Source organism: Chiloscyllium punctatum, chromosome 39 (genome assembly GCF_047496795.1).
Source record: "Chiloscyllium punctatum isolate Juve2018m chromosome 39, sChiPun1.3, whole genome shotgun sequence".
NCBI classification, from domain to species: Eukaryota; Metazoa; Chordata; class Chondrichthyes; order Orectolobiformes; family Hemiscylliidae; genus Chiloscyllium; species Chiloscyllium punctatum.
The window spans coordinates 63,790,842-63,811,988 of NC_092777.1; the positions used below are offsets into that span (position 1 = coordinate 63,790,842).

General features: G+C 43.6%; 1 protein-coding gene across 4 annotated transcripts in view; it reads right to left on the reverse strand.

Moving 5' to 3' along the window:
* The window catches only part of stxbp4 (syntaxin binding protein 4), a 519,129-nt gene that overhangs the window by 60,652 nt on the left and 437,330 nt on the right, over window positions 1–21,147 (reverse strand). For all 4 annotated transcript variants that reach the window (XM_072558970.1, XM_072558967.1, XM_072558968.1 and 1 more), the window contains one exon: window positions 14,452–14,517. In XM_072558970.1, coding sequence (XP_072415071.1) covers window positions 14,452–14,517 — 66 coding nt within the window. The remainder of the gene's footprint in view (window positions 1–14,451; window positions 14,518–21,147) is intronic.

A 21,147-nucleotide genomic window follows, 5' to 3' on the forward strand; every position in this document is an offset into this window, starting at 1 on the left:
AGACATTCGGGGCATAGATTAGATTAGATTTCCTACAGTGTGGAAACAGGCCCTTTAGCCCAACATGCCCACACTGACCCTCTAAAGAGTAACCCACCTAGACTCATTTCCCTACATGTACCCCTGACTCATGCACCTGACACTATGGGCAATTTAGCATGGCCACTTCACCCTAACCTGCACATATTTTGGACTGTGGGAGGAAACTGGAGCACCTGGAGAAAACCCACGCAGACACGGGGAGAATGTACAAACTCCACACAGACAGTCACCTGAGGCTGGAATTGAACCCGGGTCCATAGCGCTGTGAAGCAGCAGTGCTAACCACTGATAGTACAATGAAGGGTATGTAGGTTAGTTTGATCTTAGAGTAGGACAAAAAGTCGGCACAACATTAGGAGCTGAAGGACCTGTACTGTGCTGTGCTGTTCTATGTTCTAAGAGAATATGAGCAACTAGGGATTAAATTTAAAAACTTTGAGGAGAAAGTGAGGACTGCAGATGCTGGAGATCAGAGCTGAAAATGTGTTGCTGGAAAAGCGCAGCAGGTCAGGCAGCATCCAAGGAACAGGAGAATCGACGTTTCGGGCATGAGCCCTTCTTCAGGAATGAGGAAGATGTGCCAAGTGGGCTAAGATTAAAGGTAGGGAGGAGGGACTTGGGGGAGGGGTGTTGGAAATGCGATAGGTGGAAGGAGGTCAAGGTGAGGGTGATAGGCTGGAGTGGGGTGGGGGCGGAGAGGTCAGGAAGAAGATTGCAGGTTAGGAAGGCGGTGCTGAGTTTGAGGGATTTGACTGAGACAAGGTGGGGGGATTTGACTGAGACAAACCCCCACCTTGTCTCAGTCAAATCCCTCGAACTCAGTACCCCCTTCCTAACCTGCAATCTTCTTCCTGACCTCTCCGCCCCCTCCCCCACTCCGGCCTATCACCCTCACCTTAACCTCCTTCCACCTATCGCCCCTCCCCCAAGTCACTCCTCCCTACCTTTTATCTTAGCCTGCTGGACACATCTTCCCTCATTCCTGAAGAAGGGCTCATGCCCGAAATGTCGAATCCCCTGCTCCTTGGATGCTGCCTGACCTGCTGCGCTTTTCCAGCAACACATTTTCAGCATTAAATTTAAAAAGCCAAATCAAAATGGTAATAATCTCTGGATTAGGACCTCAGCCACAAGCAAATTGGAACAGGGCCAACAAGATTAAAGAAGTAACTGTGTGGTTCAAAGATTGGTATGGAAGGAAGAGGTTTGAATTCATGGTACATTGGCATGAGTACTGAGGAAGGAGGGAACTGCTCTGAGGGAATGGGGTCTACCTGAGTCAAGCTATGACCCAAGTCCAGGCAAATTGCATCACCAGGGCAATGGATAGGACTTTAAATTAAATAGTTGGAGAGTGGAAAATGGAAAATTATGAAAAAAGTTAAAGGTGGGGGGATGGGCTAATAGAGGTGAATAAACTTTGCAGAAGGGGAAATAGGACAGAGTGTATGGAAAGGGTCAGGAATCTAACCTCAGGCCCAGCAGATAAGGGCACAACTACAAGAAGGGGGCGGTCAATGCAGATTACTGAACAAGGTAAATGAACTGGTATCGCAAATTGAAATTGGCGGGTACAATGTTGTGGGTATCACAGAGACGTGTCTGCAAGGTATCACAGAGCTGAGAACTAAATATCTAAAGATATGTCTCTGAATGAAAGATCAGGCAGATGAGCAGAAGGGGCAAGGTTGCCTGGTTAGCAAGGAATGAAATTAAATTAACAGCAAGATGTGAGATAGAGTTGGAAGTTGTAGAATCCATGTGGATAGGGTTGAGGAGCTACAAGAACCCTGATGGGAGTTGTGTACAGGCCTCCTAGCAGTCGTCAGGATGTGAGGCAGAAGATAAATCAGGAGATGGAAAAGGTGTGTAAGAAAGGCACTGGGACTGGGGAGGGGTGGGGGAGGGGGGGCTTCAATATGCAGGAGGACTGGGAAAATCAGGTTGGTAGTGGATCTCAAGAAAAGGAATTTGCCAACAGCCTACGAGATGGTTATTTTGGAGCAGCTTGTGATGGAGGCCATTAGGGAACAGGCAGCTCTGGATCTGATTGATGTGTAATGGGGCTGACTTGATTAGGGAGCTTAAGGTGAAGGAACCCCCTAGGGGGCAGTGACCATAATGTGATAGAATTCCCCCGGCAGTTTGAGAGGGAGAACCTGGAATCAGATGTAATGTTATTCCAATAAAGGTCACTACACAGACATGAGGGAGGAGCTGGCCAGAGCTGATTGGGAAGGGGAGTCCAGTGGGGAAGACAGTGGAGCAGCAATGGCAGGAGTTTCTGGGAATAATTCAGGAAGCACAACAAAAATTCATCCCAAGGAAGAAGAAATATACTGAGGGAAGGTTGAGGTAACCATGGCTGAGAAGGGAACGAAAAAGTATACAATGTGGTGAAGATTAGTGGGAAGTCAGAGGATTGTGAAGCCTTTAAAAGCCAGCAGAGGATAATTTAAAAAGCAATGGGGGGGGGGGGGGGTGAGGAGAAGATGAGATATAAGTGTAAGCTAGCTAGTAATATAAAAGACTATTGCAAGAGTTCTTTTAGCTATCTAAAAGGTAAGAGAGAGGTGAGAGTGGGCATTGGATCGCTAAAAAAAAGAGACCCCAATGTAGTAATGGGGAACCTAGAAATGGCAGAGGAGCTGAGTTGGCACGTCGCATCGGTTTTCACAGTGGAAGACACCAGCAACATAGCACAGCTTCAACAGAGTCAGAGGGCAGAGGTGAGTGTAGTGACAACTTCTATGGAGAAGGTGCTGTGGAAGCTGAAAGGTCTGAAAGTGGACTACACCCTAGAGTTCTGAAGGAGATAGCTGAGGAGTTGTGGAGGCATTGGCAGTGATCTTTCATGAATCACTTGGAGTCAGGGAGGGTCGCAAGGACACAAAACTGTGACATCCTTGTTTAAGGAAGGAGGGAGGCAGAAGGCAGGAAATTATAGGCTGGTTAGCTTGATGTCGGTCATTGGTAAGATGTTCGAGTCCAATATTCAGGATGAGATTGCGGAGTACTTGGAAGTGCATAGTACAATAGAGCAGAGTCAGCATGGCTTCATCAAGGGGATGTCATGCCTGACAAATCTGTGGAATTTTTTTGTGGAAGTCATGAGCAAGTTAGATAACAGAGTGGATGTAATCTGTTTGGATTTCTGGAAGGCCTTTGACAGGGCGCTGCACAGGTGGCTGCTTAATATAATAAGAGCCCATGTGTTCAGGCAAGGTACAGGTATAGATAAAGGTTTAGCTGACTGGTGGAAGACACAATGTGTGCAGAAAGGGGTCTTTTTCAGCACAACAGCTGGTGACTAGTGGAGGTCCACAGGGGTCAGTGTATAGCTTCCCATTCATCTTCACCATAGTGCATGCTTTATCTTTTGCTTTTGTGCTGTTCCTGACTTTCCTTGTCAGCCATGATTACCTCATCCTTCCCTCTGTTTGCTTCTTCTTCCTTGGGGTACATTAATGATGTGGAAGAAGGAACCGAGGGCATTGTTGCTAAGTTTGCAGTTGACAGAGAGATGGGTGGAGGGGTCATGTTGAGGAAGCAGGGAGACCTGGATAGGAAAGGTGAATGAACAAAGAAGTACGAGATGGATACATGTGAGAAAGTGTGAGGTTATACACTTTGGTGGGAAGAATAGATGTGTAGACTATTTCCCAAATGGGGGGGATGTTTCAGAAATCTTAGGGATCTAGGAGTTCCAGTTCAGGACTCCCTTAAGGTTAAGATGCAGGGTCAGTTGGCAGTTAGGAAGGCAAATGAAATGCTAGCTTTTATTTCAAGAGGTCTATAAAACAAAAGCAGAAATGTATTGCTGAAGCTACATAAGGCTGTAGTCAGACTGCATTTGGAATATTGTGAGCAGTTTTGAGTCCAGTATTGAAGGAAAGATGGGCTGCCATTGGAGGGGATCCAGAGGAGATTTACAGGCATGAGCCCAGGGATGAAGAGACTGTCATATGAAGAGTGGCTGAGGCCTCAGAGTTTAGAAGGATGTTGAGGGGGATCTGATTGAAACTCAGTGTATGGAGAGGAGAAAGTGAGGGCTGCAGATACTGGAGGTCAGAGTTGAGAGTGTGGTGCTGGAAAAGCGAACAGGTCAGGCAACATCTGAGAAGCAGGAGAATCAATGTTTTGGGCATAAGCCCTTCAACAGGATTGGCCTGGATGGAGTGGATGTGAAGAAGATGTTTCCACTTGTTGGATTCGCAGACTCTCAGAGTGAAAGGACGACCCTTTCAAACTGAGATAAGGAGGAATTTGTTCAGCTGGATGCTGGTTAATCCATGGAACTCCACGCCACAGGAGTCTGTGGAGGCCAAGTCATTGAATGTATTTAAGACAGGGAAAGATAGGTTCTTGATTAGTAAGGGGATCAAAGGTTTATGGGGAGAAGGCAGGAGAATGGGGTACAGAAACATGTTAGCCATGATTGAATGGTGGGCAGAATGGCCTAACTTTGCTTCATGGTTTTTATGATCACAAAACATTAATATCCTAGTTAGCATCAGTGTCCACATGTGTTTGTGTGAGTGTGTGTACAGAAAATATTATGTACAGAGGATTAGTGAAAGGGTAGATAACATAGAATTGGAACAAATGATACATTGTCAAGCTGACAGACTGTGATAAGGATTTTGAAGCAGGGTGCAGTGCTGGACCCTCAGTTATGATGATGGGATCGGGTGTAAGGTATTCAAGTTGGCTGTATGATGCCAGATAAAAATGTAAGCTGTGAGGGAATACAAGCAGTTAGTGAAGGCAGATAGACTGGAGAAATGACTGGGCTACAGGTTGGTAAATAGGATATAATATGTGGAAATGTGAGGTCATTCACCTTGGTAGGAAGATAGAATCAACAACTTTTTAAATGCTAAGTATTGCTAAACATTGGTGTTCAGAGGGATTGGAGTGTCATCGAAAATGAAGAAATATAATAAATTTATGTGTAGTTGCAGCAAGATTTAGAGAATAAATGGTATGACTGCCATCATTCTAATGGGTTGAGAATACAAGAGGAAGGAAGCCTTGCTGCAATTGTCCAAGGCTTTGATAAAGGACCTTATAGCACAGTGGCAGTGACCCCACCTCTGAGTCAAGAGGCCTGGGTTACAGTCCCACCTGCTCCAAAGGTGCGTATAAACATCTTTGATGGTTAGCAAGTTTGGAGAAGATACGTAGCTCAGGTTGAGGTTCTGGATGTAGGTTTGCTTGCTGGAGCTGGAAGGTTCGTTCTCATCAAGAAGGAACCTCGCAGTCAGCGAGTAAACCTTCTTCCAGATCTTTGAAGGTTATTTAAAACGATCTACAAGGCTTTGATATGACAGGGAGGAGTTGTAACTCAATGAATATATCTGAGTAAGCTATACCGATAATTCTGTTCACTGCAAAAACCCCTCAAAGCAATCATCCCTTAATGATACGACACCTTCCAGGTGTTTCTCAAAGCTCCATCACCTTTAGCAGTGGAAGTGAGACACATATTGTAGGCACTGTAATGAGGTCAACCAGTTGGACCCCACAGAATATGAGCTCCCTGACTGGGGCTGTTAATCTGGTCGAATCAGGGAGCCCTGGCTGACATATAAAATAGGGAATGTCAGAGATACTGACACTCTGAGGGCTGACTCAGAGAAGACAGTTCTAAAACCAGGGAATGTTCATGTGTAAATAAAGGGTGATTCAGTGATGGGGGATACCGGTTTCTGTACAGTTACTTCACACCTCAGATTCATTCATGTTAAAGAACAGTTACTTCTGAATGCATTTCATGTAGGAGCGCATCTGATAATAACCTTTCTATGTAGAGACACGTGTGTGGACAGACTACAATAGTCTATGTTCCTGTTGTCAGCTTCCTTTGCATCTATGCTGGGGATGAGACCAAGGGATAGACTGAATTCTACCACTCCTCCTGGATTCAGGCTGTAAAACAGCACAGGAGGCCAGCAGTCCAGCTGGAACAGGGCATTAGAGACCAGGGCCCAACTGGAAAAGAGCACCAGAAACCAGGGACCAACTGGAACAGGGCACTGGAGACCAGGGCCCAACTGGAAAAGAGCACCAGAAACCAGGGACCAACTGGAACAGGGCACCGGAGATCAGGGCCCAACTGGAAATGGGCACTGGAGACTAGGACCCAACTGGAAAAGGGCTCTGGAGACCATGGCCCAGTTGGAACAGGGCATTAGAGACCAGGGCCCAACTGGAAAAGGGCACTGGAGACCAGGGCCCAACTGCAAAAGAGCACCAGAGACCAGGGCCCAGCTGAAACAGGGCACTGGAGACCAGGGCCCAACTGGAAAAGGGCATTGGAGACTGGGGCCCAGCTGGAACAAGGCACTGGAGTCCACGGCCCAGCTGGAACAGGCACTGGAGACCAGGGGCCAGCTGGAAAAAGGCACTGGAGACCACGGCCCAACTTGAAAAGGGCACTGGGACCAAGGTCCAGCTGGAACAGGGCACTGGAGACCAGGACCCAACTGTAAAAGGGCACTGGAGAGCAGGGCCCAACTGGGAAAGGGCACTGGAGACCAAGGCCCAACTGGAAAAAGGCACTGGACACCAGGGCCCAACTGGAAAAGGGCACTGGAGACCAGGGCTCAGCTGGATCAGGGCACTGGAGACCAGGGCCCAACTGGAACAGGGCACCGGAGACCAGGACCCAACTGGAACAGAGCACCAGAGATCAGGGCCCAACTGCAACAGAGCACCAGAGATCAGGGCCCAACTGGAACAGAGCACCGGAGACCAGGGCCCAACTGGAACAGGGCTTCAGAGACCATGGCCCAGCTGGAACAGTGCAATGAAATTAATAAATTGTATCCTCAATTAAAAAGCCACACGGTTTGAAGAGTCCGCCACCAAGTTGATCGCTTGGCTGGATAGTAAAAGTGATAAATTGGCAGCCAGTGGTTCTGGTGAAGCAGCATCTGATCACCTTGGGGCGAGTGGTGATGGATGGAGCAATTAGCTATAGTTCCCTCATTAATGAGCAGGGGCCTTTTATGCAGCAGTTTTCCTTTTAAATTAAGTATTTGAGATTCACTTTAATAACAATCACGGGCAGTTTCTCCCTCTCCAAGTCCTATGAATATTTTCTGGTTAGGACAGGAACTTAGTTATAATGTGGTTTCAGGAACAGACCGAATTAAAGACAAATTGTTCTAAATGGCCTATTTCTGACTGGGTTGTCTGAGATTCAGGAATATGGATGCTGCGAGTTTACTGGAAGAATGTGAAAACTGTAGTGTTTTTAAACAGCCCTATGGGTGGTGGTAGCTGCTAACAAGCTGCTAACAAGGGTGCCCTTGTTCATAAGTTATTGAATGCTGATATGCAGCTGCAGTACAATTGGGAAGGAAATTAATGTATTGGTCGTAATTGCAAGAGGATTTGAGTACACAAGTAAAGAAGTCTTGCTGCAGTTGTATAGAATCTCAGTGAAACACAGTTGAAGTAATGTGCAAAGTTTTGGTCTCCTTACTCAATAAATGATCCAGAGGGTGAACAACAAGGCTGCCTGGACTGATTCCTGGAATGGTGGGCTTGTTGTAGGAGGAGATTGGACCTGGTCCATCCTGTTTGTGCTGGTCTAATCCCATTTTCCAGCTAATGGCCCATAGCTCTGGAGGCTATGGCAACACAAATGAATACTTAAATACTACTTAAATGTTACACAAATTTCTGACGCAGTCATCTTTTCAGGCAGTGAGTTCCAGACTCCTGCCCACCTCAGAGTGAAAGACATTCTTGCCACCTCTCCTCTTAGATTTAAGATGAGAATTAGAAGGTTTTGTCCCTTGTTTAATGAACACTCTGCCAAAGGAAAAAGAGCCTTCCTATTCTCATTATCTATGCCCTTTGTACACTTCTATAAGTCACTTCGCAACCTTTGCTGCTCCAAGGCTAACAAGCCAACTGACAATCTTCCTCATATCTCAGACCTTTCAGCATCTTCTAGAGTTTACATGAATGAAAAGTTTACAAAGTTCTTACAGGGCTGAACAGGGTGGATGCAGGAAAAGGATGGTGGCATCGTTTGAATGTCACTGGCCCAACAACTCAGGGACCTAGGCTAATAATTTGAGCACACTAGATCAAATCTCACCTTGACAGCTGGTGCAATTTAACTTCAATTAATAAATACAAAACTGAAAGCTAATCTCAGTAATAAATGACCATGAAACTAATCTCATTAAAAAAACCCACCTAGTTCACTCATATCCTCTCGGGAAGGAAATCTGCCATCCTTACCTGGTCTGGCCTACATGTTACACCAGCTCTACAGTGATATCTCTTTACGTGAGATATTCAGTTCAAAGGCAGTCAGGGTTGGGAAATAAATGTTGTCCTTCCCAGTGAAACCGTCCTTATTGATATTTCACAATTCGCCTATTGCCCATTTGTCAAGCGATTGTGGGATAAGATTTCTGCTTTGTTCAATTGTCGACAGTAAGCAGCCTGCAGTTTGTAAAAGCTCACAGAACTGAATGTGGCCACCTGGTTCTTTATACTTGTTAGCTGTTTGCAAGTATTTAATTAGCCCTGGTTAGGGGTAACTCTAACCCTATGTAGGACTAATGCTTTTTGCCCATTGCCTTGTCTTTAGAGACAATAAACTGGGCAGAAATGTAAAACAGGCTGCACAATGTCAACATATAGCCCTAAACACTGAAGAGAGGTGATGGTTACAAAGGTCATCTGCTGGACTTGGATCATTGTGGGTCCTATCATTTCAACATGAGCGCTCCACACAGGGATATTTCTTTTTTCCCAAGGACTCTTCATGAGACTCTCCTCAGGTCTCCTTTTTGATTTCTGGGGCTATCTTCTGGTTTTCAAGGGCTCCTCTTTCCTTCTTGCTGACTCCGTTATTGGATAAGCAGTTACCCTGCTCTCCTCCACCATAGCTAACCCTCAGAGCAGGCTCCCAATGTGCTCTCAGGACTTGCCTAGATGAACAGCTGGTACTCTGGCCTGCTGCACAGTGGTCCTGAGACTGGTTAGAGTAACTGCTCCAGTTGGTCCAATGGCAGGGTCTCTCCCCTTCTGACTCTTGCTGTTTCTTCAAGTACAGGATCTGTCCCTGTGGGGGGTATATCTGCCCCCCCCCCCCCACCCCCATATCCTCTTGTGATCCCACAGAAACGTTGTTGCTCAAAATTACGAGGAGATTTGATTGAGGTATTCCAATCATGAATGGCTTTGAGAGTGTACATGAGGAGAAGCTGTTTCCGTTGGCAGGAGGGTCAGTAAGCAGGAACACAGATTCAAGGTGTTTGGCAAAAGAAGCAGAGACAACATGAGGAAACAATTTTTAACACAGTGAATTATGACCTGGGATGCAGGTGCCTAAAAGGATGATGAAAGCATCCCAATTGTAACACTCAGAAAAGAATTAGATGAAGGAGGAATGGGATTAGTTGACTTGCTCTAATAAAGAGCAAGCACACACACACAATAGACCAAACTGCCTCCTTCTCTGCGGTATTGATCAATGATTTTAAATATATACACAGGTGCCCAGGCCCAATAGATAGTGATCAATGAAGTTAATCCACCAGGAAGATGCAAGTGTCAAATATGTTGAGCTCCTGAAACCAAGGGTCAATAGGAAAAATGGAGAACTAACCAGGAGGGATCAAAATCGAACAGAAGATAGTGGCCCTGGGAAAAGACAGGAGAAACAGGAAAAATCTGAGCCCCAAGGAGAGAAGCTAAGGACCAGTGAGAGAAGTCATGAACCAATGGGAGAGGATGGGGACCAATGGGAGAAGCCAAGGACCAATGGGAGAAGCCAGGAACCGATGGGAGATGGTGGGGACCAATGAGAGCAGCTGGGAACTGGTGGGAGATGCCAGGGACCAATGAGAGAAGCTGGAGATGAGTGGAGGATCTGGGGGACCAATGAGAGAAGCTGGAGACGAGTGGAGGATCTGGGGGACCAATGAGAGAAGCTGGAGACGAGTGGAGGATCTGGGGGACCAATGAGAGAAGCTGGAGACGAGTGGAGGATCTGGGGGACCAATGAGAGAAGCTGGAGACGAGTGGAGGATCTGGGGGACCAATGAGAGAAGCTGGAGACGAGTGGAGGATCTGGGGGACCAATGAGAGAAGCTGGAGACGAGTGGAGGATCTGGGGGACCAATGGGGGAAATGAGGGATGATGTAGGAACTAACAGAAAAAGTCAGGAATAAGAAGGTGGAGTAGAAAATAAGATCAAAGCTTCTGAATGAAAGGAAAATAGTCAAGTTTGCATTTACCGAACACCTTTCATGACCTTAGGACATTCCAAAGTGCTATATAGTCACAAAGTGTAGTCACTGTGGTAATGTGAGACACACAGCAAGCTCCCACAATTGCAATATGATAAACACCAGATAATCTGTTTTAGTGATATTGTTTGATAAATAAATACTGACCACGAGAGCTGTGGTTACCATCCAATATTTGAGCAACATCAGTATGTTCAGGGACCTATCCCAATTACTGTTTCTGGAAAGCAAACTAATGGTATATTTTATGCTGGCTTGAAACTGCTGCTTAATCTTGATAATTTTTAGGTCTTCTGTTTATCTGGAAATGGGGTGCAGCAGACTTGGAGATACACAAGCTGTGAAGTTCTACCCCTCAGAAAAGACTGAGCAGGCTGAACAGTAATGGGGTGGATGTGACCTGACTGTTAAAAATTATAAAGAGGTTCAACCAGGGAGATAAAGGGAAGAAGTTCCTCCTTCACAATCACGATCTTGGAACTAGAGATCATCAATAATAATAAATCCAACAGGAAATGGAGGAGAAATGTCTTTATCAGAGAGTGCTTAGGAAGTGCAACTTAGAATCACAGAGTCAGTATCAGCAACTGGCCAAAGGGAGAAAGAATCAAAATGTTACTGTAGGGAAGTGAGCAGTGGTTTCTCCATTCCTGATGAAGGGCTTTTGCCCAAAACATCGATTTTCCTGCTCCTCAGATGCTGCCTGACCTGCTGTGCTTTTCCAGCACCACTCTGATCTAAACTCTGGCACATGGACCTGTCGGGCTAAATGGCTGTATCTGTACAGCCCCTGCCTAGTTTCCCCTCAGTCAGATGAAACTCAGATCGTGGTGCATGGCAGTTCAGGGCAACACGCCAGCACTCTAGTAGAACAAACACAGGGGCTGTTCCCCCAAGGCATCCTGCAAAAAAAACCAGAGACTCAGAAACCGAACAACAGGAAGCTGCTTCACACGCTTGCTGCTATTCCGATGAGAGGAAATTCCAGTTTGCATTCCTGATGTATTAACGGACAAGTGTAGCACAATAAATCTCCTGATCCAGTCAGCAAAGTCAGTATCAGCAACACCTAGGTTTATATGTTGTCTTTTTTTTAGACTGTAATTATTTCTAAATAATGTTTTCCAGTTGAAGGTCTTTAATAATGGCCCTAAAAACCGCCCCAAGTGCACATCTGCTTCGCTTTACTATCAATTCACATGCTTCAGCAATGTGAACATGAAAAAACAGCCTTGTCCCCGCAGGGATTCAGTTTTGCCTGTTTACTCTGCCAGAAACTGTGAGGCTTTTATGCTTGTGAACATTCTCTTGCAGTGAAGCTACTGACCTTGCAAGCACAGAATTCCCATGTACTATACACGCGACAATGAAATTAAACACCAATAGCCACAATAAACATGGTTCAAAACAATTTTCCTGCATTTCATGTACATAGTTTGGGTTATCTACAAGATAATGCTGAACTAACTGTCATATACAGATTATGCAAAGGTGGAAAGTGTAATACATATAGGATTTTGAATAGGTGGGAATGTGATATATGCAGGATTTTACATCAGTAGGAGTGTATTATTTATAGGATTTTATATAGACAGGAGTGGGTATGTTTCTTAAAGAATATCACATGGAGTACCACAATAATATTGTGTTGTAGGAAGTGTACAATGTGCAGGTGGCAGCAAGTGAGGAGAGGAATAAAGTAAATGGTAACTGTTCAAATAGTTGTAATATCAAAAGGAGCCAGGAACTGTTATCTGGGAAGATGGGGATGCTTATGGGCAAAATATTCATGATAACAGAGCATAGCTCTCTCCTTGGACACAAAACCTTGACCATTTGTGCTGAAATTTGCAAAAATTCTAAATGCTCAATAGAATTCTTTGAAAAAAAACCCAAATAGTACTGATTTTGACCTGCAGTGATTTGGTTTGGAACCTTTAATTGGATGCATTCCCTTAAAATAAAATATGATAATAAAAGAATCACAATTATAATTCACTGCTGGTAACCTTTCCTTCACCAGGTCTGAGTACTTGGTACAATCCAGTCCCAGATCGGTTCAATCCATATGCACAGATAGCACAACGTTAATGCATTTTGCCTAATGCATCCCTGTGCTATTTTAAAACAAGTGTTAATCTGTATAAGATTTAAAAAGCCTGCTTATTGAAGAGAACAGTTGATATTCTGTTAGGCTGACATGAAGGAGGAAGTGAGGAGGCTGATATGGAGCACAGATGTTAGCTGGTTGGTCTGGTACAGTGTTTATATTCCATTGGATTCTCTGAAGAGCTCCTCCCACTCTGGGGAAAACCGAGAGCTCAATGAAATCTATCGTCTGTGCTGGATGCAATGTTAAACCGAAGCACTGTTCACCCTCTCGGGTAGATGTAAAAGATCCCATTGCCACTATTCCAAAGAGGTACAGAGTGGTTTCCACGATGTCCTGACTTGTACTTTATTCTCTTATTAAGTTATCCTGTCATTTACATCTTGCTGTTCGGGGGAGCGTGCTGTACACCATTCCACTGCTTTCTTACATTAAACACCGATGTTCAAAACAAAAGTATTTCATTGGATGCAAAGTACTATAGGATGTCCTGAGGTGAAGGTGCTACAAAAATACAAATCTTTCTTTTTATAAACAATTAACAGTATCTAGAGGAGGTCTTGTGTTGCAGTGGGTAATGTCTCTAACACTGGGCTAGAATCCTGGGTTTAAGTCCCTTGTGGGGCCACAGAAGATAACATGATCACACAGGTTGATTCTCAGCCTGTAAACCCTTGAAGTACACCTGACGGCAGGCAATCAGAGTGTCCTGGTCAGCCGTCCTGCAGAAGGCAATGGTCATCTACTGCAGTATACATCCAGTGGACTTCCAGGGTTACCAACCAGAGCATAGTAGACACAGTTACAGGATACAAAACAAACAGGAGGTCTCTGATCTTACACTGGAGCAGTGCACAGCAGATATCTGCCATTAATAACTGAGAAAGCTGTGGTATTACTCACATGGCTTAGCAACAAGCATCTCAAAAACATTCTCTGTTAGTGTTCCTTTGAAGTGTCTGGCATGATTTGGCAGGATGGCTTTCCAATACTGTCCTGATAGAAATTGCAGTAATTTCAACAATGGGCCCAAATTCTCTCTTGCCCACTGAAGCACCCTGAGAAATCGTGTTTATCCATATCCTGCACCTAATATGACCTCTTATTCCATTATATTTGCAACACTTAACCGTCTCTCCCACAAGAATATCCAGAAATACGCCTGTCTGTATCAAACCTATTGGTTTTCTTTATTCATTCACATGTCGCTGGCTGGGTCAGTGTTTATGGCCCATCTGTATTTACCCAGAGGGCAGTTAAGATTCAATCACGTTGCTGGGGGTCTGGAGTTACATGTAGGCCAGACCAGGTAAGGATGCCAGCTTCCTTCCCCAAAGGATATTAGTAAACCAGGTGGGTCTTTCCAACAAATGACAACATTTCATGATCATCATTAGATCCTTATTTCCAATTTCCACTATCTATCATGCTATTCTGGGTGAAAAGTATAATGGTAACACCTCTAGGCCATAGCCTCTCCTAATAATACAGTACAGTACGATCCTCACAGGCTGCAATTCCACTGACAATGCAGCACTGCATCAATTTCAGGAGTTTTGCGAAAGTGTCTTTGAATGCCATAGGACCTGGGTAACAGTACAAGCAGAAAAAAATCAATTTGCTTAAGCTCTCCCTCAGTAGAATATCACATATATACTTTGAAAAGGTGGAATGTTCAGGTGATGGAGCAGGGAAGTGGATCGAATCGAATATGCCCTTGAAACAGCCAGAACAGTCATGATGGACCACATGTTTCTAAGGTTCCAAGTTCTTCCCTCAAATTAACATCACTTCAGTGACAGAACCATTATCCCTCCAGAACATACTGCAATAAAAAATAGATTGAAGTACACAGGCCGAGAAACACGAATGGATTAGTGAGTGTAGAACCAGAAAGCCCCAGTCTTTGACACAGCATCTAACCCACGGTCGGGCAAGAATACTGGCCCAATAGAGGCTACCTAACAAACAGCCTCTTCGCAACTTCAGTGTAGACTAGGACTCTAAATCCTCACCTGTTTAACTTTCTGCAGCTCATCAGTCAATTGTTTCCTGCTTTTCTCAGATTCCACCATTTCATCCTGAGCAGAATGGAAGACAAGACGTTGGTGAGTGATCGCTTCACAAAACTTCCTCTTTTACTTCACCTTTTTTTATGAGCAACGTTTCTGGGGTATCTTGGTTATTCTTGTTCTTCAGTTTACCTGGTCTTGTTTTGCAAACAGTCTAATACAAACTAAAAGATCTGCCGATGTTGTAAATCATAAACAGAAATTGCTGGAAAAGTTCAGCAGGTCTGGCAGCATCTGATGGTTCATTCAACCCAAAACGTTAACTCTGATTTCTCTCCTCAGATGCTGCTGGAACAGTCTAATAAATAAGGATAAAGGGTTGTTGAAAAATTGTAAATGCTTAGAGCAGGAAAATTATTTACTCCAGGGAATTTTCACCCATATAAAAAAAACTGCAGGCCATTCAGCCCCTCAATCTGTTGTGTCATTCTGTAAGATTAGATCTGATTTGCACCTTAACCATTTACCTGCCTTTGTCACATATTCCTCAATAACTTTGCAGAATAAAGCTGATTTTGGTCTTGTAAGTTTCAGTGTCTCCTCGTACCTATAGCTTTTTGTGGGGAGAGTGATGCAGGTTTCTACTATCACTTGTGTGAAGAAATGTTTCTTATCATTTCGGAATGGCCAAGCTGTAATTTTAATATAGCATTCTCTTGTTAGGGACTCCCCCCAGTAGCCGAAATACTGAGCCTTAAAACCCCATCTGTGCTGAAGAAAGTGGTGGCGACACTGGGAAACTTTAATGGACCTATCAACACTGTAGCATGCTTCTGGCATTGATGGTGGATATGAGTAAAATGTACAGATGGTGGGAGAAAGAGTAAGAGTGGAAGAAAGGGAAAATGAGAATCAGAGTGAAAGTGGGAGAAAATGAAAGAGAAAGTAAAATAAACGGCAATTGGGAATGAAAGTGAAAGTGGGAGTGGAAAAGGATGAGCAAGAAAGATAGACAGAACAAGAGAGAGCTCAAGAGAGAGAGAAAGCGTGAGAGAGGAAGAGAACAAAAGGAAGCAAGAACATAGTGCCACTATTTAAGAAGGGTGGTAAAGACAAGCCAGGGAACTATAGACCAGTGAGCCTGACATCGGTGTTGGGCAAGTTGTTGGAGGGAATCCTGAGGGACAGGATATACATGTATTTGGAAAGGCAAGGACTGATTAGGGATAGTCAACATGGCTTTGTGCGCAGGAAATTATGTCTCATGAACTTGATTGAGTTTTTTGAAGAATTAACAAAGAGGATTGATGAGGGCAGAGCAATAGATGTGATCTATATGGACTTCAGTAAGGTGTTCGATAAGGTTCCCCATGGGAGACTGATTAGCAAGGTTAGATCTCACGGAATACAGGGAGAACTTGCCATTTGGATACAGAAGTGGCTCAAAGGTAGAAGACAGAGGGTGGTGGTGGAGGGTTGTTTTTCAACCTGGAGGCCTGTGACCAGTGGAGTGCCACAAGGATCGGTGCTGGGTCCACTGCTTTTCATCATTTATATAAATCATTTGGATGTGAACATAGGAGGTATAGTTAGTAAGTTTGCAGATGACACCAAAATTGGAGGTGTAGTGGACAGCGAAGAATCAGGGATCTTGACCAGATGGGCCAATGGGCTGAAGAGTGGCAGATGGAGTTTAATTTAGATAAATGTGAGGTGCTTAAAGGCAAATCAGAGCAGGACTTGTATACTTAATGGTAAGGTCCTCGAGAGTGTTGCTGGACAAAGAGACCTTGGAGTGCAGGTTCATAGTTCCTTGAAAGTGGAGTCGTAGGTAGACAAGATAGTGAAGAAGGTGTTTGGTATGCTGTCCTTTAATAGTCAGAGCATTGAGTATAGGAGTTAGGAGGTCATGTTGCAGCTGTACAAGTCATTGGTTCAGCCATTTTTGGAATACTGTGTGCAATTCTGGTCTCCTTCCTATCGGAAGGATGTTGTGAAATTTGAAAGGGTTTAGAAAAGATTTACAAGGATGTTGCCAGAGTTGGAGGATTTGAGCTACAGGGAGAGGCTGAACAGGCTGGGGCTGTTTTCCCTGGAGCGTCAGAGGCTGAGGGGTGACCTTATAGAGGTTTATAAAATTATGAGGGGCATGGATAGGATAAATAGACAAGGTCTTTTCCCTGGGGTGGTGGAGTCCAGAACTAGAGGGCATAGGTTTAGGGTGAGAGGGGAGAGATATAAAAAGGACTGAAGGAGCAACATTTTCACTCAGAGGGTGGTACGTGTATGGAATGAGCTGCCAGAGGAAGTGGTGGAGGCTAGTACAATTGCAACATTTAAAAGGCATTTGGATGGGTGTATGAATAGGAAGGGTTTGGAGGGATATGGGTCGGGTGCTGGCAGGTGGGACTAGATTGGGTTGGAATATCTGGTCGGCATGGACGGGTTGGGCTGAATGGTCCGTTTCTATACTGTACCTCTCTTTGATTCAATGACTCTATAAGAGAAAGAGGGAACAAGATGAACCAAGAAGGGAGAAGATCAATGAGACAGATAGGAAGAAACACAGCATGAGACTCAGAGGGAGAGAGTGACAAAGACTTAGTGGGACGGAATGCAAGAAAGAGTGACAAGGAAAACGAGAATAAGAGACAGAGAAACATGAAGCCAGACAGAATACAAAACAGTAATCCAGAGACAGAGACAGCAAGACAAAGACATATTCAGAGAGAGGGAGGAATGTTAGAGGTAGACAAGATTGTACAGGAATCTTCACATTCACAGAATAGGATAGCAATTATTGTCATCATCTAACTCATCAGATTAACACTGGAAATAAAAGATATGATCGGTGCCTGTGGAAGCAGCAAGACGATAGCCTCTGAAGGAAGGGGAGGAAGAAATTGAAAATGAAGAGCAGCTGAAAAAAATAGGAAAACCAGACTAAAGAAAAATGCTGCATGGCAGTTCAGGAAATGACATCATGTACATTAAAACAAAAGCAAAACACTGCCGATGCCGGAAATCTGAAACAAACACAGAGAATGCTGGGGAAGCTCAGCAGGTCTGGCAGTATCTGTGGAGAGAGAAACTGGGTTAATTTTCAAGTTCAATATGGCTTATCATCAGAACCAAACGAACAGTCAAATTGCACTCAAAACATTCTTTTTGACATACAATAAGTCCTCACTTACAGGTGCGATTGTGCCCCTGAAATTCAGAACTTTAAGTAAATCAGCATTAAACAAACCATCAGTTCCTATAGAAATCAGCGATAAAACTGGAGTTAGGTTCCTTTGGGTATTGCTTGCTCAGAGTAAACAATGTACATGTTAAAATTCTGTACCATACTTGTGCAGTACTGTGCATCCCCAGCTGAAAAAAACTTGCAGAACAAAATAAATCATTGAATATAAAAAAGAACATTGTAGAGTTAGGTACTTCAGGAACTTTATTAGCAGATAACAACATTAGAACATCATCACATTGGAACAGATGCCTATGTTCATAAATAAACATTACAATTAAATACATTAAATTAAGAAATACAGTATAAAGGTACTTTCTAATCAATACTTTCAGAGATGTGATCATACCTCTGGAGCAAGTGGAACTTGAACCAAGCCTCCTGGTTCAGCGATTAGGACACTACCAATAAATCACTAGAGCCCCCAAAATACAATATGAAGATATTTTCAAATCAACCTGTTCAGAGATTTTATTACACACGTCGGGAAGAGGGTGGGACTCAGAATTTTACAATACCAAAGGAGGCCATTGGATCCATCACGTCTATGTCAGCTCCTGAAAGAGTCACCCAGGTAGACCCACTCGCCAGTTCTACCTCTGTCGCCTTCAAATACATCGCTTTCAAATATACTGCCAATTCTCTTTTGAAACCTCCTATGGAACTCACCTCCTCCACTCTCCCAGGCAGTTCATTCCAAATCCCAACAACTCTCTGAGTAAAGAAGTTTCTCATCATCTCACTCTGAGCTCTTTTGCTGACAATCTTGAAATTGTGATCCCTAGTTACTGACAAAGCAATGAGTGGAAACAGAATATCCTTCTTTACCCTGTCAAATTGTTCATAATTTTGAACACCTCAATAAAGTCACCTCTTAATCTTCTCTGCTCCAACAATTTCTCTAATCATTACTTGTGTCTAAATTCCCTTGTTCCTGATATTATCTAGTAAATTTTTAACTTGAACCCAGGTCTCCTGGCTCAGAGATAGGGACACTATCATTATACCACAGGAGCCCCTGAAATACAATATAAATGTAGCATATTAAAATTATAGTCAGCTGATGACATTTTAATTGAGAACGCTCCGTTTAATGGCCCAAGCTAATCAGTGATGGCAGAACTACCTGCACTGATGATTATAGCCCACTAGACAGAGCCTCGAACTTCACTACAAGTTCAGAGCAGGAGCCAGGAGAGAAATGGAGACGGGGAGAGTTTAAAAGTAACAACAGAGTTTGGCAATGGGAGCTGGATTACATGAGGCAAGGAGAAGAGGAGCTGACAGCAGGAGCAGAAACTGGAAATCCCAGGACTGAATGTCGGAGCAAAAATGTGGTTAAAAAAAAGGTCTTAGAGCTAGCTGACCGCGGAACAGGAAATCCATGGCAAACAATGTTCAAGTGAAACAACGTTAAATAAATATATTGTCACAACCTTATTAATAATGTTAAAACAAAATAATGTTATCTGAGTCACATTCAAATAGGGATTTATTGTTATGCCTTCTCCTCATATTTGTGAAGTGTCTGCAGAGATTCAAATAAAATTTTCCTTCACCATATTATCATGCAGAGGACATAATAATGCGGGGCACTCAGTTCAAAACAATTCTGTGAAACTAGGAGCCCAGGGCTGGGTTAGCCCAGATAAGAAATGATAGTTTTGCAGTAAATTTCCTTGCAGGCTGGCTGGAACCTCCTGGGTAATAACAGGGACTAGAGAACAGAAGTAGAGCAGTTTTCAGAAACGGAGAGTTACAGATACATTGAGGAAAACCAGATTTATGTGTGGCATCTCCAAATAGCATGCTACAGCCAAAAAGTTAAGCATTTGAAATATTAATGTAATGCTTATTAATGCAACTTCTGTTGTGAATCATTGAAACTTTCTACTCCAGAGAGCTGTGGATATTCAACTGACAGATGTATTTATCTCTGTCATTGATGGAGTGTTCGGAAATGTTCTTATTCCTATAAGTTTGCAAGCAATATATCTCAAACTAATAGATGGATTTCAAAGGAACCTGGTCATAGATAGGCTATTAACAAAGGAAAACTGATTATTTTTACTGAAGATATAAATCTGGGCCTTGGAACTTTCAAAGAATGTGTTAACATCGGGAGATGGTAAGATTGGAATTTTTAAAGAATATTGTAGGTTGTTTTATTTAGATTGTGGTTGATTATTATAAAATATTTTGAGTTGTCTCAGCTGTTGTTACAGCTGTCAAAACGTGAGCAGAGTTTTCAAAGTAGATTGTTGAATGTGGATTAGCTTAAACCTCTTTAGTGAGACTGAAGCTCTCAATAAAAAGATAAAAGAAAAGGATTTTTTACAGCTATGTAGTCACAGATCATTAACCAAAAATGGAAATGTCTCGGGGAGAGAAACAGAATTGTAATAATGTTGAGTTAACACTGTCTGTTGGAGGTGTACATTCTATCACGTGCCCTCGACATTTTTCAATGATGAAATTGGTAGATTTTAGGACACAAAGGACTTATGGCTTATTAGGATACAGTGGAAAAGTGCAGCAGGGCTTGAAATTAAGTCACGATCTGAGAGAATGATGGTGAACGCTCAGGAAGGCAATCCTTCTGTGGAGCCGATGCACAGTAACACCAACACAAGGATTTAAACATTATTGAAATGAGACACGAAATCAAACATTTTGCCTTGCACATACCAAGCTAAGATACAAAAAAAGCAACTTTAGAAAGGAAGTGACAATTTATAGAGTGTGAGTAGAGTGCAATTATTTGGAGTCTACCTAGCATGGAGATTCAACAGGAACTGTTAATGTCTTCGTTAACTGATTAAGTTCATACCAGGCAGGTCAGGGAAGTGTCATGAGCATGTAACAGGTGATTTCCATACTCAGTATAAAGGCTACAAAATACAGATATATCACTTCTGCCTATAAAGTACAGGGCCTCATATGAATAAATATAGCTTTTATTCCGTACAAATGGGTCATACTGTTAATCTGCACAATGATGTTAAACTGTTTTCTGGTGTAATTCTTAAAGCAGTCAACATTATAAAGTAAGTGTTGTTCAATGCCCAACATTAGGGTGGCACGGTGGCTCAGTGGTTAGCACTGCTGCCTCACAACATCAGGGACCTGGGTTCGATCCTTGCCTCAGGAAACTGTCTGTGTGGAGTTTGCACATTCCCCTTGTCCGTGTGGGTTTTCTCCGGGTGCCCTGGTTTTCTCCCACAGTCCAAAGACGTGCAAGCCAGGTGAATTGGCCATGCTAATTTGCCCATAGTGTTGGGTGCATTAGTCAGGGGTATATATAGAGTGGGGGAATGGGTCTGGGTGGGTTACTCTTTGGAGGGGCGGTGTCGACTTGTTGGGCCGAAGGGCCTGTTTCCACACTGTAGGGAATCTAATCTAACCTAATCTCTGGATGAAGTAACCAAGTTAACATTTCGGTTAATGCTGTC